The sequence below is a fragment of the Equus quagga genome, chromosome 2, assembly GCF_021613505.1.
Source record: "Equus quagga isolate Etosha38 chromosome 2, UCLA_HA_Equagga_1.0, whole genome shotgun sequence".
NCBI classification, from domain to species: domain Eukaryota; kingdom Metazoa; phylum Chordata; class Mammalia; order Perissodactyla; family Equidae; genus Equus; species Equus quagga.
The window spans coordinates 47075756-47102404 of record NC_060268.1 but is presented as its reverse complement, the minus strand read 5'-3'; the positions used below and the strand labels follow the sequence as shown (position 1 = coordinate 47102404).

The 26649-nt window shown below is 37.0% G+C and overlaps 1 protein-coding gene across 6 annotated transcripts in view; it reads left to right on the top strand.

Moving 5' to 3' along the window:
• Window positions 1–26649, top strand: part of DMXL2 (Dmx like 2) — a 139436-nt gene that overhangs the window by 31551 nt on the left and 81236 nt on the right. For all 6 annotated transcript variants that reach the window (XM_046655233.1, XM_046655231.1, XM_046655232.1 and 3 more), the window contains 5 exons: window positions 47–182; window positions 856–922; window positions 18230–18408; window positions 20770–20953; window positions 23448–23622. In XM_046655233.1, the coding sequence (XP_046511189.1) occupies window positions 47–182; window positions 856–922; window positions 18230–18408; window positions 20770–20953; window positions 23448–23622 (741 nt within the window). The remainder of the gene's footprint in view (window positions 1–46; window positions 183–855; window positions 923–18229; window positions 18409–20769; window positions 20954–23447; window positions 23623–26649) is intronic.

Below are 26649 nucleotides of genomic sequence, written 5' to 3'. Positions count from 1 at the left end.
TCTGGATCATCGTTGCTTATTCATCAGAACATTCTTTAATTTTCAGATAACAGATTGTTGACGGCAACTGATTCTATTCAGTTGTGGGCTCCTCCAGGAGATGACATTCTGGAAGAGGAAGAAGAAATTGATAATAAAATTCCTCCCGTTTTGAATGATTGGAAGTGCATCTGGCAGTGCAAGTTAGTGTCCAACTCTGTTGTTATGTTCATTGATTAAAGAAAAAAAAGCTTCCTAAAATATGTTCCCTTTCACAATGATCCTTAGTTTTTGATGGTACTGTTGCATTTAGAAGCCTATAAAGTAGACTTTTTCTAGCTAAAACCCATTATAATATCATCTTTCAATCTGTGCTACGGTTGATTATTTTTAAAAAAGACAAAAATATTTTCATATAGTAACCGCAGAACTTGGTTTGACAAGGTTGACACATAGGAATTACTCATTAATGGATGAGTTATGGATGGGGAGGCGGAGAGGGAAGATGTGGTGAAAGTTGCCTGTCACTCAGGTGGAAGGATGGCTGTACCGTTAACAATGTGGACTATGTGAAGGGGACCAATTAGCCAGGGAAGATGATGAGCTCAGTTTTTAACATGTTATATTTAGGATGTTGGCGGGACATGTAGGTGGAGATATCATTTATGCATGTTAATTGCATTCTTCTTTGGATCCTGAAGTGAACTTTGGAATAGTTTTAATTAATTAATTTGTGTTTTTAGGGAGGTGAAACATTTTATTTTTAGAGGTGAAAACACTCTTGTTCTGATGATGTTATGAAAATTTTATTTTGGTCATTTATATATACAGTGTTCCAGATTTTAAAAATGCTGACTGTTTAACTTTTTTTTTTAGAACCTCAGTATCTGTACATTTGATGGAATGGTCCCCTGATGGTGAATATTTTGCCACTGCTGGAAAGGTAAAGGACCAAACAAAGCATAAACAAAAGAAGCAAAACAATTAAAAATATTCCTTGTTCATTCTTATTTTTAGTTTTCTTGTCTGTAAAACTGGGATAATCCTACTCTGGAAAGCTGGCCTGAGGAATAGCGATAGTATTTGTGAAAAGATCTGGTATGTTTCCTATAGGTGGTAGGCACTTGGGAAATAATGGCCATTATCATTATTCTTATTTGACCTTTGTAAAAAAAATTTGTTTTTTAAAGATTAACTTTTATGTTTAAAAAATAGCATATGTACATAATTTAAAAAATAAAATAGTACTACTGGATCCACAGTGAGAAGAAGCACTCCCTTTTCCCACTCTTAATTCCTGTGTCCTGCAGGTAATTATTTGTCACCTTGTATTTTGGTATTTCCTTCCATGTTCCCAAATAACTTGCTTATGCTCCCATTTCTTGATTTTTTTTTCTTTCTGTTTTATGTATCATCTCTTGCCTTCCTATCATGGAAGCTGAGAGTTCAGTTCTCTAGGCGATGTCCCCAACCCGGTCTCCACTTCTAGCACATACGCATACTCACTTCCCTTCCTCCTATCTTCCTGATGTAGGTATTTAATAATATTTGGGTAAATCAGTATATATTGTTCACGTTAAGATTGCATACAATATTCTTCATGGGATAATTAGTTTGGAGTTAATAATTACTTGGTTTTACTATTTGCTTAGTTTTCTAAGTACCTAATTCGTCCCCCAAACCTCTGACAGTCTTGGAGTCTTCTCTCAGTATAATCCCACAGACGAGGTATCCTGGAAGTGTGTGTTCTCTTTGCTCCCATCTGGCTTGGTTGCTCTCCAAGTCTAAAATAGCAGAGCTGCTGTTTGGGTATTTTCTTTTACCAACCCCAGGAGAGTCTCTTTGCCTACCTCCTTTGTTAAAGTCCCTCTTTCTTAGCGTCATTTATCTTCTTGTTTCCTTGTTTTGATGGAGATGTCCTCTAGTAGGTTCCTGAGAAAAGATGAATGGAAAAAAACATTTTCGAGGCCTTGTAAATCTGAACAGTGATTTCGTCTGCTTTTTTATGCTTTATTTGGCTGGACAGAGAATTGGGTTGAAAATAATTTTCCCTCAGAATTTTTAAAGTCATGGTTCTATTACCTTCCAGCTTCCTGTGTCGCTAGTTGAGCAGTACCATGCCATTATGGCCCCACTCCCCCCATCTCCAGCTTATAGAGGTTTTACGAATCTCCCCCTTATCCCTGGTGTTCTGAAATTTCCAGATGGTGTCGTGGGCTGGGTCAATCCTCTATACCTATTTTAGTGCGTATCTCTAAGGGATGTGGACTGGTTTTGTGCAGGCCGTTTTGTGGTCTTGTTCTGTCTGAAAATGCACGTCCTTCGGTTCAGGGAGATTATTTTGTACTATTTCTTTTGTGTTACTTTCTTCCCTTCATGTTCTCTTTTCTGTCTTTCTGGATCTCTGCTGATTCAGATGTGGGTCCTTCTATATTGATTCTCTAATTTACCTTTTTTTCCCCTCTATTTTCCATCTCTTTATTTTTCTGTTTAAATTTTGGGGGATTTTTCAGCTTTAACTTGGAAAAATTTTGTCTTGCTAATTCATTCTTAATTTTCAAGAGTTTTTTCTCTTATTCTAAAAATGTTCCTTTTTAAATTATAAAATATTGCATAAGTATCAAAGAATATATATAGAACATATGTAACATGTAATAATTGAACAAATGCACATGTACCCACTACCCAATTTGAGACAAAGAAGATAAAACTAATGGGTTCCTTATCTTCCTGCTTGCGTCTCCTCCTTCCTCTCCCACTCAGCAACCAGAATCCTGAATTTTATGTTTTATTTCATTACCTTTTTTTATGGTTTCATGTGTATAAATTCCCAAATAATACAATCTTTAGTTCTTCATAGTTTTGAACATGATACCATACGGTTATTGAAATGCAGCTTCAAGTTATTAAAAAATAAATTTGCGAGAGCCATTATGTACATTATGTATTAATGCATTTACTAACAAAAAATTACATTTAAAAATCACAAGTTAAATTGTATTTAATTGTTGTATATGGAATGAAAACTTCTATATTCTACTACAAAGCTTTTTGAGTTAATCTCTAGTTGTAGGACCCTCACCTGAACTCTTTTGTGGCTGAATAATTACTTGACACAGAGGTAGTTACTCCGTAGTTGATGATGTTATGGACAGGAAGAGTAAGAGCATGTGCAGGTTAGTAATAAACTAAGACTAACAATTTCAAAGTAATGAGGAGTGTAAAAATTGTTTTGAGATATCTGCAGCAACTGTCATGTAATATCAAAACATCTGTGATTTCTGTTAGAGATAGTCACATGTACTGGTAATACTACTTTGGTTTATTGCTTATACTCATAACTGAAATTTAGCATTTCCTTCAGTTAGCAGCTATGAAAATAGAGAAGTAATTGTTTTTTCCCACTCAAGTTCATGGTAACCCTAGGTCTTAGTTTTCTTGGTTTCTCAAGAAGCAGACGTCAAGACAAGGATTCAAGTGCAAGTAATTCACGTGGGCAGTGATCACAAAGAAATATACTTGATTTGAGGCAGGGAAGTGAAGTCACTTAATAAAGGGTATGTTATCATGCAGCTGATTAACAAGCTTAAAAGTCTGGGAAGCTCGGGGAGCCAGTGTTCCTCACAGCATCATGTCCCTCTGCCGTGTTCTTCACACACGTCAGTCGTTGGTTGACGGCTAGTGAGGGCAGGGCGGTGATTCTCAGCACTTGTAAACAACTCTAGGAAACCTCAGGCAAAGAGATGTAGATGCTGTCAGTTGGAACTGATACACTGAAATGCTAAGGCCTGAGAAGGTGCAGTTGATGTATCGAAAATGTCTTTTATATCTTGAATTCTATCCACAGGCCCCTTGGGTTAGTAGCCCTCGGGCAAAGAACCTCTGGTCTAAAATCTGGGCACTTTATTTTTTGTCTTCCATATTTAGATCTAAACTCCATGTGGAATAATTTTTAGGTATGGTTTGAGGGAGAGGTCAAGTTTCATTTTTCCCATGTGGATATCCAGTTGTCCAGCACAATTTATTGAGAAGCCTCTTCTTTCTCCATTGCTGTGTATTACCACTTTTGTCATAAAATCAAATGTCCATATTTGTGTGGGTCTGTTTCTGGGTTCTTTTCTCTAGTGCATTGATCTTTCCTTCCACCAATGCCATCTGTCTTAGTTGCTGTAGCTTTTACATTGTCTTGCTATCTGCTAGAGCAAGTTCTCCTGTCTTGTTTTTCTGCCTTAAGATTGTCCTGTCTATTCTTGGCCCTTTATATTTCCATATACGTTTTAGAATAAGCTTGATAAATTTTATGAAACAAACAAACAAACCTCCTGTGATTTTGATTGGTATCGCATTGACTCTGTAGATCAGTTTGGGGAGCATTGACGTCTTTATGATTGAGTCTTTCCATCTATGAACATGACATAGCCCTTCATTTATTTTAGATCTTTTTACTTCTCTCAGGAACATTTTATAATTTTTGTGTAGAGGTCCTAAACATCTTTTGTTAGATTCATTCCTAGGTAGTTTATATTTTTGATGTTGTTATAAATGGCATCATTATATAAATTTCGTTTTCTAATTGTTACTGGTATATAGAAATGCAGTTAATTTTTGTATATTGGATTTATACCTAGCAATTTTACTAAACTCATTAATCTTAATAAGTCCTCTGTAGATCCTTTTGGATTGTCTATGTGCATAATTATATTATCTGTGAATAATGAGAGTTTTACTTCATCTTTTCTAACTCAGTTGTTGTATATCTTTTTTTACTATGGTATCTAGGACGTCTAGAACAGTGGTGAATAAAAGTGATGAGAGTAGACATCTTTTTCTTATTCCCAGTTTCAAAAGGATCCTTTCACAGTGTCCCTATTAAGTATGATGTTTACTGTATGTATTCACTATAGATATTCTTTTTCAGATAAAGGAAGTTTCCTTCTTATTTGTAGTTTGCTAGAATTTTTTAAAAAATCACAAATGGTCTTGAATCTTGCAAATACTTTTTCTGCCTCTAATGAGATTATCATTTTTTTCTTTTTTACGCTTTTAGTAAGATGAAATACATGGATTTTTTTTCAAGTGTTAAATAAACCTGGTGTTTCTGAAATAATCCGAACTTGATTGTAATGTATCATCCTTACTGGATTTGGTTTGCTAATGTTTTGTTTAGGATTTATGAGATCGTTGTGTTAGAGTGAGATTTGGCAAATAATGTTTCCTTTTTCATGGTGTCCTTCACATATTTTGATATCAGTTTCATGTTGACCTCATAAAATGGGTTGGAAAGTTCCCTTTTTTCTACTCTATGAAAGAGTTTGTGCAAGATCGATGTAATTTTATTCTTAAATATTTGCTGGTAAAGCCATCTGGACCAAGTTTTCTTTGTGGGATTCAATTATTTGAATAGTTACAAGGCTAATCAGATTGTATATTTGTCTTTTATGTCCGTTTTGGTAGGTTATGTTTATCTAGAAATTTCCAGTTTTATCAAAATTTTCAAACTTATTGGCATAAAGTTGTGTAAAACATCTTTTTAATATCTGTAATACATGTGTGATGATTTCTTATTTATTTATTTATTTATTTATTTGAGGAAGATTAGCCCTCAGCTAACTACTGCTAGTCCTCCTCTTTTTGCTGAGGAAGCCTGGCTCTGAGATAACATCCGTGCCCATCTTCCTCTACTTTATATGTGGGACGCCTGCCACAGCATGGCGTGCCAAGTGGTGCCATGTCTGCACCCGGGATCCAGGCCGGCGAACCCTGGCCGCCGAGAAGCGGAACGTGAGGACTTAACCGCTGCGCCACCGGGCCGGCCCCTCTTTTTCATTTTTGATGCTGGTTATTTGTGCCTTCTCTATTTTTTTCTTGATTCATCTCACTAAGGATTTATCAATAGCATGTCTTTTTAAAGAACTAATTTTGTTATGTCGAGCTATGTCTTGTATGTTTGCTTTCTGTTTCATTAATTCCTGTTTGGTGGTGGTTCTACTTTTTTTTCCCCCAAACTCTTTTAGATGGACATTCAGCCTTTTTTTTTGTTGTTTGTAGTGTATCTATTTCATATTAAGATTTCCCTCTAAACTTAGCTTTATCTCACAAGTTTTTTTAATTCCATAAGTTTTGATATGCATTGTTTTCATTATTATTCTGGACATAACTTTTTCAAATTTTTATTGTGACTCATTCTTTGATCCATGGGTTATCTAGAGAATGGATTAGAGTCAGGTTCAGTTATTTAGGGGGTGGGGGTAGATGTTGCAGGAGTAGTTTATTGGTGGTGACAACTTTTATTTTGTGTTATTAAGTAGAACTTACAAGTAATTTGTGGTTAGAACAATAACCACTCGGACTGTTATGACAGCAGCTACTAGTTATTGAGAGTTAAGTACCAGATCCCATGCCTTCACAAGACCTGTGGGGCAGGCAGTGCTCTCCCTGTTCTGCAGAGGAGGAAACTGCAGCTTGAGAACTTCCCGGAGCATATGGAGCTAGTCAGAAGGTAGAGCTGGGGTTTTAACCCAGATGTGTTGGATTCAAAGTACCACAATCAGCTAGCTTTATATTTCACTGAGACAATATTCATTGCAAATGCATTTGTGGGGCTTCTTTGAGGCCTGGGTTGTGTGTGCATTCTTCCAGATAAGGTTTATATAGCTTCTCCCAGGCGCCTGGGGGCAAGCTGAACTCAGACTAAATTCTTAGCTTGGAAGTTGTTGTGCCATGCCCAGTAGTGTGAGTTTGGGCCTCGCGAGGCCTGTTGTGTGGTTATAAATGCCCAGCAGAGTCTTTTTCCTCCACTCAGAGTCCAGGTACAGATGGACCCTTCCTTACCATATCCCTTTTAAGAGAAGGTTTTTTCTCAATTTCACTCTTTGATTTAAGGGTAGTCCTTAGTTGTTTTCTTGGCATTATGCAGGTGCCTCTGATCTGACTTCTCACCTTGCAAGGACTCTATGCGTTCTCTGCATATAGCTGTTTAAAACTGAGGCTCTATGCCACTGGGTGTTGGTAGATTCCCTTTTGGCAGTCCAGTCACCTGCTTCAGCATTTGTTTACCATGGCTTCTTGCCTGAGAAAATAGATGCAATCAGAAGAGAACTTTGAAAAGCTGCTACCACCTACCTGTATCTGTTCACTTCCCTTCATCTCTGCCTGTGTGTACTGCCTGCCTTTGTATTGCCATGGATGAACTGTCTGTGCTTTTGTACAAGGCCATTTCCTTCACTTGTGTCCTGCATCCCGTTTGCTCTTGCTTACTCAGGGACCTTGCTATTGCATTTGTCTCCTCTCTTCTCAATCAGTTTTCTCTTCTCCACTGGGTCATCACATTAGTATATGTTATGGACTGAATGTGTCCCCCTCAAATTCATGTGTTGAAGCCCTAACCCCCAATGTGATGGTGTTTTGAGATGGGGCCTTTGGGAGGTAATTAGGGTTGGATGAGGTCATGGGGGTGGCCCTCATCATGGAAATAAGAAGTGCCCTTATAAGAAGAAACACCAGAGGGCTTGCTCTCTCTCTACCACATGAAGGCAGCCGTCTGCAAACCAGGAAGACAGCTCTCATGAGCACCTGACCATGCTGGTACCCTGGTCTCAGACTTTCAGCCTCCAGACCTGTGAGAAGATAGTTTCTTTGTTTAAGCCACCTGGTCTGCGGTATTTTGTTACGGCAGCCACAGCTTGCTGATAGAGCATAGCATACCAAAAGTGCTATAATTTTGCCCATTCTAAAACAGACTGACAACAGCAATAACAAAACCATCTCTTGACCTTTTCTCTCAGCGTCTGCCACATTTCCCTGCTCTCCTTATAGCACCTTGAAAGAGTTGCTTATAGTTGCTTTCTCTGAGGTTTTCTCATTTTCTGTTGTGCCCACTCATCACCGCTCCTCTAAAACTGTCATTAGTGAGTTCCTGTTGCTGGATCCTGTGGTTCCTTCTTACTTAACCTGTTAGCGTAATTTAACACAGTTGGTTACTTCCTCTGCCTTGAACGCTTTCTTCACTTTACTTTCAGGGCACAGCACACTCTCTTGATTTTCGTTTTAGCTCCCTGGCTGCCCCTTTTTAGTTGGCTGGGATCACCTTCTCTCTCCTCCTTTGAAATGTTGGAGTACCCCAGGCCTTACTTGTTGGACCTCTCCTCTGAGAGAGAGGTCCCTTGGCGACACTCACTCCCTTGATGAGCTCATCCTGTCTCATGGCTTCAGATGCACGCAGATTTGTACCTTTTGCCTGTACCTCTACCCTCATCTCCAGGCTTATGTATATAACTAATACACATCTTCAAGTGAACTTGTCTACAGTGGAACTCCTGCTGTTCACCACACCCCCAGGCCACTCCCATGATGGCTCGACCTTCAGAATATATCCACAGTCAGCTCCCTTCCTTACCACCTCCATTGTTACAATCTGGTTGAGGTCTCCATCATTTATCACTTGTATTATTGTATTAAATTCTTAATTGCTCTCCCAACTTTTGCTGTGCCCCTGTACAATGTGTTTTCAAACCAGCAGCTGGAGTGATCTTTTTAAAATGTTAGTCAGATCATGTCACTTCTCTGTTCAAAACTGTCATAAGGTTTCCCATTTCATTCAGTAAAAGCCCAAGTCTTTATGATGGCTTTCCAGGCCCCATACTTACCAGATCCCCATCACTCCTTGGACCTTATCTCCTGTTGCTCTCATCCTTGCAGACTTGACTCCAGCCCACGTGCTCATTGTTGTTTTTTCTAAGCAGAGCTTTTGTACTTGTTTTTCCCTCTTCCTAGAAAACTCCTTCCCCCAGAGACGTGCATGGCTTTTCCCTTTAACTTCTTAAATGTCAGTGTCTCAGTGAGGCTCTCCCTAAGCAGGCCTTTTAAAATTGCGTCCTAAGGGCTGGCCTGGTGGTGTAATGGTTAAGTTTGTGCGCTCCACTTCAGCAGCCTGGGGTTTGTGGGTTCAGATCCCTGGCGTGGACCTTCACACCGCTCATCAAGCCATGCTGTGCCGGCGTCCCACGTGAAATAGAGGAAGACTGGCCCAGATGTTAGCTCAGTGACAATCTTCCTCAAGCAAAAAGAGGAAAATTGGCAACAGATGTTAGCTCAGGGCCACTCTTCTTCACCCCCCCCAAATAAAAAGGAAATTGCACCCTACCTCCCACTGTACTTTCTATTTCCTTTGCCTGCCTTAATTTTAGTCCTAATATTTATCACAAGGAGTCTGTATTAGTTTTCTGTTGTTGCATACCGAATTACCACAAACTTAGCAGCTTACAGCCACACATTTATTATCTCAGCTTCTGTGGGTTAGGTGTGTGGGCATGGCTTAGCTGAGTACTCTGATCAGGGACCCTAAAGGCTGCAATAAAGGCGTCAGCTGGGCTGAATTCTTACCTGGAGACTTGACTAGGGCAGAATCATCTTCCACGGTCACTCAGGTTGTTGGCAGAATTTATTTCTCTGTAGCTGTATGACTGAGGGCTTGGCCTTTTGCTGGCTGTTGGCTGGAGGGCTCCCTCAGGCCCTAGAGGCTGCTTGCTGTTCCTTGCCATGTGGGCTTCCTCTCCCTCTCCCTTTCATTCTCCTTTTCCCTCTGCCTCTCTCTCCCTCTTCTTCTTTCCCCTTCTCCTCCCCCTTACAAATAATAGAGCTCCTTAAACAATTCAGCAAGGCAGAAAGTAAGGAGCCAAAGAAAAACAGGAGAAAATAAATGAAAATAATCAATTAGACAAAAAAATTAAATAAACTAGATTTTAAAAACAGACGCTGAAAATTTTGATAAGCCCGTTCAATCACCTACAAATAAAAAAACCCTAATATCTATTTAATATTTTTGGGTAGATTGTAGAGATGGAAGAAGAACTTTCCATAATATCTGAAAAGCAAGGTTAACAAAGGGAAAACTGTTATCAGAGTCACAGGAAAAATAGTTTGAAAAATAATGTGATTCTTGCCTTTTATCTCTCACACTAGGCAGTCACCTTTAAAGCCTTGGTCTTTATTAAATTTTATTTATTTTTTATTTTTCATTCTCCTGAAAGCCCCCCAGTGCATAGTTGTATATTTTCGTTGTGGGTCCTTCTGGTTGTGCTATGTGGGATTCTGCCTCAGCATGGCTTAGATGAATGGTGCTAGGTCCACGCCCAGGATCTGAACTGGCGAACTATGGGCCACCAAAGCAGAGTGCGTGAATTTAACCACTTGGCCATGGAGCTGACCCCTAAAGCCTTGGTCTTTAAAAACTAGCATGCCATTACTCCTAAAACTTGACCATGAAAAAACCTGCCATACCCACAGATTTGTTCTTTTTGTTGCTCATATTTCTTAGGGTTACCTTATACTCATGGATGGTTAGTAAAGTTAGTCATTCCTTTGATTTACAAGTCCATAGTTGGGGAAGCCATGATGATGTGATAGAGGACCAATTCAGAGCGATTGGAGAGCTGCTCTGGATTCATGCTGGAACACAGCGTCATAGTCTTCCTGTTAGTCACTGCTCTGACATCAGCTTAGAGATTGTTGTGCATGCTATGCGTCACTTGAAGCTGTTTTCCTTCTACCCTCCTTCAAACAACATTCATGGCACTCTGATTATGGGTAGGTATTGTATACACTTAAGTTTTCCTTAAAAACGTGTACTTTGACACATCTATTGTCTGATGTACTTTTTTTTTTTTTTTGAGGACGATTAGCCCTGAGCTAACATCTGCCACCAATCCTCCTCTTTTTGCTGAGGAAGACTGGCCTTGAGCTAACAGCCATGCCTGTCTTCCTCTATTTTATGTGTGGGACACCTGCCACAGCATGGCTTGATAAGCAGAGTGTAGGTCCGTGCCTGGGATCCATACCCGTGAACCCTGGGCCGCCGAAGTGGACTGTGCGAACTTAACTGCTATGCCGCCAGGCAGGCCCCTGTCTAATGTACTTTTTATCATAGTTCTGGTCAAAGGAAATGTGTTTCAGAATTCTAGTGATCTATACTTGTAAGGCATATGAGAATCTATTGTAGTTGTATTCACATCATGATAGACTCTCATATATATACACACACACACACATATGTATGTGTATACATATATGTATATAAAATTTGTCTCTCTGTATTTGATAGTGCATTTTCGAGGAAGAACAGTCTTTACATGTTTAGCAAATATTTTTTGAATACCACTGTATGTCCCGAACTGTTCTTTGTGCTGGCAGTCTTGAGATGAAGATGACACACAAGGCTCCTGTCTTCATGGAACTGAACTTGTAGTGAGAAAAGACAGGAAAACATCATGTGTTAATAATGCTGTCCAGAGAATTAAGGCAGGAGGAGGTACCAATGTGACTTGGTGTCTGTCAGAGTGGGTGATCTTTAGAGAGGCTTTTCTGGGGAAATAACTTTAAATTGGGAACTGAATAATATGAAGGAGACATCTTTGTGATATTTAGAGGAAAGAGTATTTTTGGCCAAGGGAGCAGCAAGTGCAAATGCTCTGAGATAGGAATTAGCAGGGCTTGTTAAAGGACAACGGAAAGCTAGAGTGTGGTGTCTAGATCAAAGTTTGAGGTGCATCCAGGTTAAGGTGTCAAATAGGGTAAGAGTGTCAGGAGTTTCCTGGTGAGGTCAGGGTTAGAGATATGGAGTTTGAATATATTAGCCAAAAGATGGTGTTTAAAGTTATGGGGCTGATGAAATTAGGGAGAAGATGTTCGGTAGAGAAGAGAATGGGGCTCAGATGAAATCTCAAAATCCTCGAACTTCTTAAATGGAAGAAAAAGATGGGGAGAAGCCAGTAAAGGATGCTGAGAAGGAGTGGCCACTAAGACAAGGAAGACCAGGAGAATCTGACATTGGAGAAGTCAGAAGGAAAAAAAATTCACGAAGAAGGGAATAGTTAATTATGTCAAATGACTTGTAACACACAGGGAGAACAATTTAGATGTGTGTAGAAAGGATAGGCCTACCTGTTTGTGCATAAATTAAAGTATACGCTTAAATGCTTTTAGAATCATAAGATCCTAGGGATCTTTGAGATCACAGAAAGAAGCTGAGGTCTTTAGGGGTAAAGTCCACTTCCCTGCCTCTCCACTGCATCTACCCAAGTTAGCATTTTCTTGCCTCTGGACCCTTGCTGTAGTCTCTTAACTGGATGTCCAGAACCGTCTAATCCTGTCTTCTCCCAGTGGCCAGGGTCACCTGAACTACCACTCTCCTGCTTGTAACCCTTTTGTGCCTCCTACTGCTCGTAAGGCGAAGACCACAGCCCTTACCGTGGTCTGTGAGGCTCTGCTGTGTGATCTGGCACTTCTCTACCTCTCTGCTCATTCCCACTTGAGTGCCTCCCACACTATGGCCTTTCATAGCCTTGAATCTGCTGAACTCTTTCCCGCCCTCAGGCCCTTGTATGCACTCTTCTTTCTGTAGGGCACGCTCATCCCCAACTGTTCTTTGACTGGCCATCTTCTATGTATCTTTCAACTCTCAGTTTAAATATCACTTTTTTAAAGGAGACCTCTGACCTCTCAGATGAGGTCAAATCTCCCAGTTAAATTCTCTCAAAGTATGCTTCTTCTTTATAACACTTATCATAGTTATAATTAAAATAATAATTTCTATGCTTATTTACTGTTGTCTTGCCTTCTAGAGTATAAGCTCTGTGCAATTAAGAAATATAGTTTATTGTCTCTCTCTCTTCCCCTGCCTAAGCTGTATCCCCAGCAGTTCAGGTAGTGCCTGCATTCAGTACACGTTTGTTGTTTGAATGGATCATGTGACCATTCTATCGTGTACGGGCAGTTGATAGCACATCATTATCCATCTGTATGTCATAGACCAATTTTGTTTTTAAGTCTGAAATGGTCTGAAAGCCGTTGCATTTGCTCAGAGCAGAGTGAAATTTGGCTCTTTAATAAATCTGTATCTGGGCATGATCAAATGTAATATAATAATTTGTTCTTATGCAATATATTGAAATACACATCATGGGGTTGAATTAAGAATAGTACATTGATAGAAATTACAGGATGCCTACTACTCCCTAAATGAGACAAAGGAACTGTTAAAAAAGTTAACAAAATATTGTTTATTTTCTAGATTCTTCTCTTTCTACAGTTGATTTCCCTCATAGATTCTTAATGTTTCTGATTATCTCCCTTTGCTTACCCAGAGTGTGATGTTTGCCTCCGCTGTCTGTCACAACTGGCAGAACTTTGAGACTATTTCAGGATATATGGTCTTTTGACAGGATCACTTGGTACTTTAAAACTGTTAATGCCTCATATAAGATGATCAGTATTCATTGTCTGAACATCTTCTGAATATTTGAACTCATCCCTCATGCGTCTGAATGAATGTACCATAATTTAACTTAACCAGACAACTGTTAGTGAATATCAGTAGTTCTAATTTTTTTTGTGTTCTATTAAAAATGAACATCCTTGAGATGAATACATGGACAAAGAGAACAGATTAGTGGTTACCAGAGGAGAAGGGGGTTGGGGGATGGGTATAAGGTGTAAAGGGGCACATATGTATGGTGACTGATGAATAACAATGTACAACTGAAATTCCACAATGTTATAAACTATTATGACCTCAAGAAAAAAATTTTCCCTCAAAAAAAAATCTTTGTACATCAATCTTGTCATGTTATTTCCTTTTTATAATTAACTTTATTGAAGTATAATTAAAATAAAATGTATATTTTAAGTCTATAGTTCAGTGGGTCTTGACAGATTTATAGACTCATGTAATCACCACCCCCATCAAGTTATAGGACATTTCCATCATCTCAGAAGGTTTCCTTTTACCTCTTCCCACTTAGCCCTCATTCCCATCCCTGGTTCCAGATAATAGCTGCTCTGCTGTCTATCACTACTGATTTGATTTGTGTTCCTTAGAGTTTCATATAAATGGAATTATATAGTATATACTCTTTTGTGTCTGGCTTCTTGCACTTAGCTTAATGTTTTTGAGATTCACCCATGTTGTCTGTTCTTTTTGTTGCTGAGTTGTATTCTGTTATATGGATATATCACAATTTGTTGATCCATTCACCTGTTGATGGACATTTGGATTGTTTGGAGTTTTAGTCTAAAATGAACCTAAATGAATGTAACTATTCATCTGCAAGTCTTTGTGTAGGCACTTGTTTTCACTTCTTGTGGGTAAAACTACCTAGCAGTGGAATTGGTAGGTCATCTGGTTCTTTATAAAAAAATGTCAAAGCCTTTCCAAACTTGTACCATTTTGCATGCCCACCAGCAATTGAATAGTTTCAGTTTCTCCACTTTCTTGCCTACGTTTGGTATTGTCAGCCTTTTTAATATTAACCATTCTTATAGTCACATAGTGGTGTCTTATTGTGATTTTAATATGCATTTCCCTGACTGCTAATGATGTTGAGCATGTACTTACTGGCTATTTGTATAATTTCTTTTGTATGGTGTTCATTCATCTTTTGCCCATTTTAAAAAAAATTGGCTTGGTTTTCTCCTTGTTATTGCCTTGTAAGAGTTCCATGTGTATTCTACTACAGTTGAAAGATAAATGCATTGCACATGTTTCTCCCAGTCTCTGACTTGCCTTTTTATTTTTAACAGTGTCTTTTGATGTGCAGAAGTGTTTAATTTTGAAGAAGTCCAGCTCACCGTCTTTTTTGTTGGCTTGTGTTTTTTGTGTCCCTAGATCTAAGAAATCTTTGTCTACCCCAGTCACAAGTATGTTATACTGTTTTCTTTTATAAGTTTTATAGTTTTGACTTCTACATTTTGAGGTAATTTTTTGTGTTTGATTTGAAGTTACTTTTTTTCCAAACGGATATCAAGATATTCCGGTGGCATTTCTTGAAAAGGCAATCCATTCTGCATTAAATCACCTTGACAGCTTTGTTGGAGTCAGTTTTCTGTTCCCGGCCTCTCTATTTTGTTTCATTGATCTAGGTATTTATCCTTATGCTCATAATATGCTATCTTGATTATTGTAGCTCTATAGTAAGTTTTGAAATTGGGTAGTGTAAGTCCTCTAACTTTGTTCTTTTCTTTAAAAATATTTCTGGTAGTATCCGGTCCTTTGATTTCCATACAGATTTTAGAATAAGCTTGTCAGTTTCTCCAAAAAAGCCTACTGTGATTTTGATTATGTTTATATTGAATCTTTATAGATCAGTTTGGGAATAATTGACATCAGTAACGTTTGGTTTTTGGATCAATGAATGTGGTATATTTCTCTATTTAGATCGTCTTTCTCTTAGCAGTGTTTTGTAGTTTTCAGTTTACATATCTTGTACATAATTTGTTAAGTTTATCTTCCTAATTTAAAAGGTATTTGAACAAGTTACAGTTCTAATTATTGCTAACATATAGAAATAGAATTGATTTTTTTTTCTTTTTTTGCTGAGGAAGATTCACTATGAGCTAACATCCGTTGCCAGTCTTCCTCTATTTTGTATGTGAGCTGCTGCCACAGCATGGCCACTGGGTGGTGTAGGTCCACGCCTGGGAGCCAGACCCGGGCTACTGAAACCCCCACAAGGCCATGGGGGCTGACCCAGAAATAGAATTGATTTTTTAATTTTGATCTTTAGTCTTATGACCTTGCTTATCAGTTCTAGCAGGTCTTTTTGGTAGATCCTTTAGGATTTTGTTAAAAAAGACAATTTTACTTCTTCCTTTCTAATCTATATGCCTTTTATTTTTTTCCTTACTCAATTTTTTGCAAGTACCAGGACATCTAGTACAATGTTGAATAGAATTGATGAGAACAGACATCCTTCTGTGGCTCCCAATTTTATGGGGAAAGTGTTCAGTCTTATATATGATAGAAGTTGTAGGTTTATTATAGACGTACTTGATCTGGTTCAGGATGTTCCCTTCTATTCCTAGTTTGCTGAGAGTTTTTTTTGTGTGTGAATTAATGTTGACTTTTGTCAAGTGCTTTTTCTGTGTATATTGAAATAAGTATATGAGTTTTCTTTTCATTCTATTAATATGGTGAATTACAGTGATTGATTTTTTAAATGTTAAACCCACTTTGCTTTGCTAGGATAAACTCCACTTGTTCATGACTTATATACTGAATATACTGCTGGATTAGGTTTGCTAAAAATTTATTAAAGATGTTTGAATCCATGTTCCTGACAGATATTAATTTATAGTTTTCTTATGTCTTTTGTTTTGGTAGCAGGGTAATAATACTGGTCTTATACAGTGAGTTCTTTTCCTCAGTTTTCTGAAACAATTTGTGTAGGATTAGTGCTCTTTCTTCCTTAAATGTTTGGTAAATTCATCCATGAAGTCATCTGGGCCTAGAATTTTAGTTGTAGTTTTAGGGGTTTTTTTTGGATGAGAAGATTTCAAATTATGGATTCAACATGTTTAATAGAGGTAGAGCTATTCAGGTTTTCTTTTTCTTTGTCAGTTTTCAAAAATTGTCTTTCAAGGAATTTGTCCATTTAACCTAAATCATTGAATTTATGGGGATAAAATTGTTCATAATATTCCCTCATTATTCTTTTAATGTTTATAGGATCTGTAGTCATGTCTAGTCTTTCATTCTTGATAATGATAATTTGTGTTCTCTCTAAATATTTTTGATCATTCTAGATAATTATCTTTTATTGATCTTTTCAAAAATTAGCTTTTGGATTCATTTGTTTGTCTATATTTTGTATATTTTATCTCATTGATTTCCTTCTTCCTTATATCTATTTACCATGGGTTCGCTTTGCTCTTCTTCTACTTGATGCTTCAGCTAGAAGCTGAGACCATTTATTTGAGACCTTTCTTCCTTTCTGATGTAAGCATTTAAAGATATGCATTTCCTTCCAATCACTAATGTACCTGCAGCCCCCAAATTTTGATGTTTTGCTTTTATTTTCATTCAGTTCAACATATTTTAAAATTTCCTTTGTAATTTAGAAGTGTTTTTTTTAGTTTCCAAATATTTGGGCATTTTCTAAATTAATGATTTCTAATTTAATTCTGTGTGGTTTTAGAGTTTTAGGCAGTAACAGGTGAAAGTGGGGCTGCTTCATTTGAGGGGGAGGCAGGTGGGGATGGGAGAAGGGCCTAGAATGCCACCTGCTTGTGGAGGCTCTGTCTTCCCTTTATGACTCCTGAGGGGCTCTGAGGTACCTCCAGGTTTTTATGACGTGTAGTCTGAAGCCACTGCCATACATTGTGCAGTAAATTTGGTTACATGAAAATGATGCTAAGGTGAAAAAGGTACTTGGAGGAAAGCGACGAGTATATGGTTAAGTGGTTTTCTCAGACTAAGCTCTTAAAGAGATTTGCTGTATAATTCAAATATCCAAATAAAGGAGACATTAGTGGAAACATACATTATGCAGATAAATTGAGAATGAGTAACAACATGGAAAAAAACAGAAGTGTTTGTCTAGTCCAGATGAAAGTATTTGGACCTATACTGGAATATATAGTTTCATTGTTTTTTAGAGATTGAGGTTTTTGCATAAACGATAATATGCTGTTATTTCCTTTAGTGCACTTTTCACCATTGAGGATTGAGCACTATAAAGTAGATAGTTTCTGCTAAATAAGATACAGTTATTTAGGCCTTCAACAGAATTGTTAGAACTAAGTAAGATGATAAAGTCAGTGCCTGTTGTTATACCTGTAAATATCTTAAGTGGGCATAGAGGTGGTTCCTGACAACTGCTTAAATGCCTTCTCATCATGTAGAGTAGGGATCAGAAAACTATGGCCCACAAGCTAAGAATGGTTTTTACATTTTTAAAGGGTTGTAAGAAAAAAACCAAGAAGATTCAGTGTCAGAGGCTGTGTGGGCCACCACGCCTAACTTACTGACTATTTGGCCCTTTACAGGAAGTTTACTGATTCCTGACTTTAGAGTAAGAAACAATTCATATTTAAAAAGTATTTGTTTCACCCTTGCAGATCTCTTCAAAAAGGAAAGGATGATAACAGTGACTGATAACATGGTGTCTTTCTTATCTTATCCAAGGGGCTAGCATCTGGGTTCATAATCTTTTCTCTCCAGTGACCCATGTATATTTAAATGGGAATTTGGCATCCATCCCTATTTGAAAACCAACATTGTGCAGATAACATTGATAATGAACAAACTGTCCATTTATTTTTTAAGAATAGTATTCTTTAAAGTAACAAACATAATTTAAATATAGGTCATGCATTAGTTTTTATAAGTAACTTAATTTTTAAAGCTTCTTCAAACCCACTCACATTTTGAATTGTGTATGTATGAATTCGTTTTATGTTGACCTGTGTGTTTTTGCAGGATGATTGCCTTTTGAAAGTGTGGTATCCTATGACTGGCTGGAAGTCTTCAATTATACCTCAGGATCATCACGAAGTGAAAAGGAGACAGGCGTCTACCCAGTTTTCCTTTGTTTACTTGGCACATCCCCGAGCTGTGACAGGTTTTTCATGGCGTAAAACTAGCAAGTATATGCCCAGGTTAGAAAAATGTATCATATAAACTTCAGTTTGTATACTTGTATATTTATAAAAATAATGAAAACAAAGGTCCTTTTGCTGCATTGACCTGGGGGCAGTTAACAGCATAAGCTCTAGGCATCCACTGCCTGAATTCCTATCCTGCTGCTGTTACTGGCTTCATGAGCTATGGACTAGATTTCGTAAACTCTGAAAGCCTCCCTTTTTCTCTCTGTAGAATGAGGGTGGTAGTAGGACCCGCCTCAGAGAGTTGTGAGTCTAAAGTGTGTTAGTGCATGTGAGTGGTTAGTACAGGCCTCTGCACAGAGTGTGTGCTCAGGCAGTGTTAGCTGGTACTGTTAGTAGTAGCAGCAGTAGAAGAAGATTCTAGGAAGGAAATGCTTGCAAGTAACAGGAAAGTACATGTTGAAGGGAAATAAAACCTAGTAATAAACTGTCAGCAAGACACGTGGTGGCAAAGCATGTCATGTACAGTGAATAAAGTGGCCAGGTTTTTCTTGTCATAGGGCTATCAACAGAACCTTCCCAAAGAATTTATTATTATAAATTTTTCCTCGTTCTGTAGCATTTCTTAGAAGTATTTAGAAAATTAAACAAACTACAAAGCAACTCATACAGATAATTCCTGTATGCAGGAATATGCAAATGCATATACAAGGAATGAATATACGAATGAAATAGTGGATATATTCCTGTATCTTATAACCAGTTTCTAAAAAAGCTTGCTTGGAAATCTATGTTCATTCTTTTTTCTTTCTTTTTTTTTTAGGTGAGAAAGACTGGCCCTGGACTAGCATCTATTGCTAATCTTCCTCTTTTTGCTTGAGGAAGATTGTCGCTGAGCTAACATCTGTGCCAATCTTCCTCTGTTTTGTATGTGGGATGCTGCCACAGCATGGCTTGATGAGCAGTGCATAGGTCTGTACCTGGGATCCAAACCTGCGAAGCCTGGGCTGCCGAAGTGGAGTGCATGAACTTAACCACTATGCCACGAGGCCCACCAGGCTGGCCCCTTTTAAAATTTTTTTTTTTTGGTGAGGATGATTGGCCCTGAGCTAACATCTGTTGTCAATCTTTCTCTTTTTGCTTGAGAAAGATTGTCCCTGAACTAACATCTGTGCCAGTCTTCCTCAATTTTGTATGTGGGACACTGCCCTAGCATGGCTTGATGAGCGGTGTGTAGGTCCATGCCTGGGATCTGAACCCATGAACCCCAGGCTGCTGAAGCAGAGCGGGTGAACTTAACCACTATGCCACCGAGCTGGCCCCTATATTCATTCTTGAGGGAGAGTTATTTCATCTGCTAAATATGTCTGAGAAATGTTTACACGTGATGGGAAATATAGCACATATTATAGAGGTGAACAGTAAATGATAACATGGGAAATTTACATATTTTTTGAATCTAAATAAAAGATTTATTCTGCTTAGGTTATTTGCATCTATTGAAAACATTTGCGAAACACTTTACCTTTGGCTGAGGCAGATTCTATGTAGGAATTTTTTTAAAGGGAGAATGATTTTTTTGTTCTTTCATAATGAGCAGTTAAGTCACTTTAGCTGCTTGATGCTGTGACTCTTTTGCTTATTTTAACTTAATGGAAATTGATCTATAGTTTGAAATTATATTCTATTTAAAGTTTTTTATGAAGATGCTCATTTGTTTACCTGTTTGTAACTGTTTAGGTTATAAGCAGGATGATGCAAAATGATGCAACTACTGCCATAAGCCACATGGTTTAATTACACTTAATGATCTTTTACTGTGGTCATTATGTAATTCGCATTGATTAGGTTTTCTTTTCCTGTTTAGTTTGTTTTGTTTAGAAGATATTAATATTTCTGCAGAGCCTAGTTTTCAAGCAGCACTTGAGTAATCTGGCATTGACTTCTGTTTTCTTTGTCAAGACCATTTCCTAGTTTTTATGGTGTTCACAGCAATACTGTGTGTGATTTCAAGCTCTATGATTGACCATTCTTTCTCCATACAGTGTAATTTCTAAAGCAGTTGGAAGCATACTGTACCGACATTTAGCTTAACTGATCAAGGCATGATTTTAATGAATTAAAGTGAATGTCAGGGACAGTTAAGTCTTTCCTATTTAATGGTAACTGATTGCAGCCTTGTGTCTAGCCTGCCTCCTTGCAGGAATGAGCAGGTAATAAATGGGGTTTGGTGAGAGCGTGAAATAGTCAGCAGAAATCCCTTACCACTGTTGGAACAATAACTTCACATAGATCATACTGTTAGTTTTGTGCTAATGTCATCTTTCTGCCTGAAGAACCAAATATTAATAGCCTCTAATTAACTGATGGTATTGATGTTCATGGTAACTTTTGCTTCTTTCTCTTTGTCGTTAGAGGTTCTGTCTGTAATGTGTTATTAACTTCATGCCATGATGGTGTCTGCCGGCTCTGGGCAGAAACCTTACTACCAGAGGACTGTCTGTTGGGTGAGCAGATATGTGAGACTACCACTTCCAGCACTGCCAGCGACCTTACTCACGCTGGAAGACACAAAGACAGGATACAGCATGCTCTTGAGGTACTGTGTTACTTAAGTGGTAAATGAATTTTGAAGATATGTGAGTGTGGTGGGAATTCATAAGCTACGATGCAGATAGTGCACAAGGTACGTGAAATGATGAAATTAAGAGCAAAGAATTCTCACTTATGCTTGTAAGACTACTCATTTTATGCTACTTAGAAGCCAAATACAGATAGTAATGATCTCAGACATGTAGTCTAGGTAAATATTATAATTTTAGTTCTTTCATTTTGCATGTCAAATGTGAAAATCTGTAGAAGTAAGCAGCTTTGATTATTAAAACGTATAGGTCCTTGAAGTTAGTTGTAATTAAAAATATTTTGCTTTTCTTTTATGAGGATTAAAATTTATTTTTATTGTTCTAATTATAAATGACTGTTTTGATCCTTAAGAATAAAAATGCTGTTAAGATATTAGACAGAAATGAACTTACGTAATTGCTTTACAGTTTCTGTGGTTTAATATTTTGAAAGTGAAATATTTTTTCCAATTTTTAAACACAATATATATGAAATACAAGTGCTTTCTAAGAAAATAGATTATAATATAGTATAATCTATTGTGTCCATTGTAATTAGGGAGTGAAATGAGATGAATACATTATTGAAAATTACCAGAAATTTGTTATGGTAGACCTAGATTACTAATTTTCTTGATTTTTCCTGTGACTCTTTTTATGACACAAAGAATATGCTTATTCTAAAATTAGCTTCAGAAAAAGAAAAAGAAACGGAATTTATAATCCAACTATTCCAGTTATGTGTGTGTGTGTATTTTTTATTTATTTACAAGATTAGTATCATATTAGGCAATAATATTTTATAACTTTTATACTTAATGTGTTATAGACACCTCTCTACATTACTAATTATGCTTTCACATTATACATTGACATTAACAGTTTAATGGTTGCGTAGTCAAAATGGCGTTGATGTTTCAGTAAGCGGAAATATTTTTGGGGTTTGATAGGCTAAGGATGTAGTCCTTAAAAGTTTTGTATAAAGTAGGTCTGCTCTGATACTATCTGTGATTGGGCACTGTTTATACATTTTATTTTCAACATTTAAAGCACAAATGAAATTAAAAGCAGAAGTCAGAATAAAGTAATATTTTGTTTTGATATTGATTGAAATTTAGTGGGAGAAAGTATTTCATTTGCTGAATGTTTACAATTGTTTCTATATAATTATGTAACATTTTATCTTCAAATTACGTCTGAGCTTTTGGAGACTAAGAGCTGTTAGACATCTTTGATCCCCTTTGGCACCTTATCTATTGCTTTTCAAGTGTTTGTTAAATAAGATTACTAACTGCTACATAAATAAAAGCAAAAATACAAGTAAACTTATGTAATCAGTGACTTGACAAGTTTTTCCTACCTTTTAAAAATGTTAACAATGTTAAAATTGTTTTTAATAGAAAAGCCTAATTGTCTGACTTACGAGCTATTTTGCTTTCTGACATCCTTTCCTAGGAAACTCCTAACTGTACATTTTGTTCCTAGAAGAAAATAACCAGCCAGTATTGCACCAGCCTTGCCAATCTAATTTAAAGTAATGATAAACATTAAAGATCAAGTGAAAATAATTTGATAGGCAGTATGGAGCAGGAGGTCTCTGATATCCATCCTGACCCTGTTACCAACAAAATAAGCAACTCCATGGCAGCGAGACCAGAGGCAGAGGACACACCACAGAACTGATACTGTTTTCTATTTGAAAGCGATAAGGGCTGTGGAAGTAGAAAGGAAGGACCAGATGTGTTACTTTAATGGAGAAGGAATTGAGAGGATGCTGCATTTTACTTGATTGAATGTGAGGAACAAAGCACGGTATTGGGGGTGAGTTAAGTGACAGCATAAGGAAGTACAGTGAGGTGGGATTACGGCGTAGAGAAAAGACCATGCCGAGAGTGACATGGTCCCATGTCAGAACAGTTCAGACAATCGAGCATGCTGGCAGAGAATTTTTATCCTATAGATGTGTCCCAATTTAAACAAATGCCATAGGTCAACACTTTCATGAGGTCTTTCCTGGCTACTTTTAACTTAGTTATTCTGTATTTTTGTGGCCTCTTTTCTTATATATAATAGAGATCATAGATTATTTAGCTGTTTAGTTCTAAGTGAGAATTTTAGGGAGAAATATTCTTCCTGGTAGGAAGATTTGGGAATTAAAAAAAAATTGTTTTTTACTCTTATGATTAGTAAATTTTATCTCAGTGCTGGGATATCCTGAAAAAACTAGAATTTGGATTCCTAATCTTAATAGGGGTTTCTGTAGATAATATTAGTAAGTGCTTTTGAGCAACTACTTCTGCCCTGAACCATGAAATTTGCAAGAACTATGGAGAATATATTCAGAATTGTTCTACTTTGAAATGGTCACATTTTACACAGAGGAAAAAATCACAAAATCCTTAATAATCAAAAGTACTTTGGCATTTATTAGACTTTCTGGAGTTGGATTTAGCAATTATTTCTCTACTTTAGACAATACACCATTTGAAAAATTTAAGAAAAGGACAAAGGAGATCTTCTGTTCTTGTAACTCATACTGAATTGATGCCTGACCAGGTGGCAACGCATGAAGTTCAAAGACACATCTCGCACCACGCGAACGCACTGTGTCATTTTCACATTGCAGCGAGCATCAATCCTGCCACAGGTAATGGATAGTACAGTTTTATTTCTTATAAATATACCGAAATGAGGTAGATAGATAGGAAAGTGGGAACTACTTTTATAACCTACTTTTAAAATTTTATGTTGATATTCCATATTTCTTTTTAAAATACTTCTTAATTGGAATAGGAATAGAATATAAAGTACTATTTCTTAAATTGAGACTATGATATTCTCAGAGAATAACTGCAAATAAGTATTTTCGAGCACCTTGTTTGTGTAGACTTTAGCGAGGGTTCTAAGTAAATGAGAGCTTTAGTTGAACTTGGGAACACAAGTGGTGGCAACCTGGTTAATTAGTTGATTTCTCTCCCCTTTATCTTTTCACTATTATTCTTTCCTTTCAACTCTTCTTTATAACTTTATCTAAATATATTTTTGCATAGTTTTCCTTATATTTCAGCATATCTTGTCTTCTACTCTCAGAGACTTTCTTGTCCTACACTTAGGGAAAGATATTCTTCTAACCTTGATGTTTTCATTTTGTTCTTTTCTTCCCATGTGGTTGAGTAGTATTTTGAGGCAGGTTCAGCGTTGGCAAAAGTGTATTTGAAAACCTTTATTTAAGGGCGCTGCGTTCTTTCTGCGTGAAAAACATATGAGAGGGCCTGTGAATTTCATGTTACATGGCTGGTGGAACTGTGGTTATATAAAGTTACAGTCGTGTTTTATTGAAATGGAAGTCTGTTGCTTCAGAGTGCAGAGGATGTTACTTTTAAGTGTTTGTTTATAGAAAGATGATATTCAGTAAATGCAATTCCAAAAGGGTGATCTTTAGGGTCCTTCTCCCCATTGTAGCAGTGGCTTTAGATATGTGCTGTCCCGTATGGTAGCGGCTGGCCACATGTAGCTATTTGAGTGCTTGAAATGTGGCTAGTCTAAATTGAGATAGGCTGTTAAATACACACCAGGTTTCTATGACTTGTGTATAATAAAACAATGTAAGATATCTCCTTAATAATTGTATTTAATATTGATTCAAAAACGTTGAAATAATATTTTACAAGTATTGAATCAAATAAAATATATTATTGAAATTAAGTTCACTTTTTTTTTAACCTTTTATAATGTGGCTACTAAAATAAAAATCACCTGTGTGCCTCACCTTTGTGGTTTGCATTGTATTTCTATTGGACAGTGCTGTGCTGGCAGGTTAAAGGTTATTTTGCGTATATTATCCTTTCTGATCTAACATCTTAATTGTATTCTGAGGTTGTCTTTGTAGTATTGTTTTAAAATGGTGGTTTTAGATTTTTATAAATTTTTAACCTTTTTAACAGAACCTTGTCTTGGATTATTGACTATGATGAACATCTGACTTCAAACAGAATGCAATCAGTGAAAGTATGCAGTAAAAGCAACACGTATTAGAAAGTTGGGCTTTTTCTCTGTGTATACTATCCTGATCAAATGGAGTGGGGTCAGCGGGTTGTTCGCTGTGGGTAGGCGTTCGTGCATATCATTTGAGTTTAAGGATTGGATGTGATCTTGTAGCCGTTAGGCCTTGTCTTCCAGCATTGTTACTAACCTTCACCTTTTAACCAATTTTATCCATCTTTATTCTAACTTGCCTGCATACTATTTTAAAAATCATTTTGTAAAAATATTTAACATCTTGCGTTTATAGGTACTGTATGTAAATAGAGCATTCACATTGACCAAATTGGTTGCTAAATGCAAATAATTTTGTATTGTAGGACTCTTCCTCTTCTCCACCTTTCTTTCAGGGAAATTTTTGAACCTACAGTAAAGCCGAAAGCATAGTACAATGAGTACCCATATACTGCATACCCAAATCTACCAGTTGTTAACATCTTGCCACGTATGCTTTTATTCTCCCTCCTCTGTCTGTATCTGTATGTCTTTGCTCCCTCTTCCCTTATTTTTGGCTGAGCTGCTTGATAGTACAGTTGTCACCAGCATTATTCTTCATCCCCTAAATATTTTACAACATTACCTAAATATTTCATTATGTGTCTTCTAAGAAAAAGAGGATTTGCTTCCATAACCACAATACTGTTTTCACATGCAAGGAATGTGGATAAAATAATATCATCTACTATATAGTTCATATTAAAACATAGATTCTTTTTTTTTTTTTTGAGGAAGATTAGGCCTGAGCTAACATCTGCCGCCAATCCTCCTCTTTTTGCTGAGGAAGACTGGCCCTGAGCTAACATCCGTGTCCATCTTCCTCTACTTTATATGTGGCACGCCTACCACGGCACGGCTTGCCATGTGGTGCCATGTCCACACCCAGGATCCTAACTGGCGAACCCCAGGCCATCGAAGCAGAACATGCGCACTTACCTGCTGTGCCGCTGGGCTGGCCCTAACATTATATTTATTAATAGAAGACTACCTGAATATCCTGGGCATTTTATGTTTAGACTTCACTTCTTTTTGCAGAAGACAATATCTTGGGTTTTTTTTTTCTTGAATGGATTATTTATAATAGGAATTGGAATTAAGGAGATTAATTTTTTTGTTATACACTTTACATGAACTAATCTATATCATGAATTTCATTTACCCCTAAATGGAGAAAATCTGCTATATTGAGAAGTTTGCCTGCCTTCATATGTTCTTTCTTAATGTTGTTTTTTCCCCAACTTTTTAGGAAAGTTTTAAACATTCAAAAAAGTTGGAAGAATAGTACAGTGGACACTTATGTCCTCCACCTTGATCCAATAATTGCTAACATTCTGCCACAGTCGCTTTATTCTCTCTCTATATACATGTATGTATGTGTGTGTGTGGGCATGTGTGTGTGAGTGAAATTTTTTCTTAATGTTTTGAAAGTAAGTTACAGACAGCATGACACATCATGCTTACATACTTTAGCCAGTATCTCCTAAGAATAGGGAAATTCTCTCACATAATCACAATGTCATTATCATACCTAGGAAAATTAGAATTCATAATCTCTAATATCCATTCATTTTTAAATTTAAATTTCTTCAGTTATCACAAAAATGTCTTTTATAGCTGCTTTTTCTATTTTATCTTT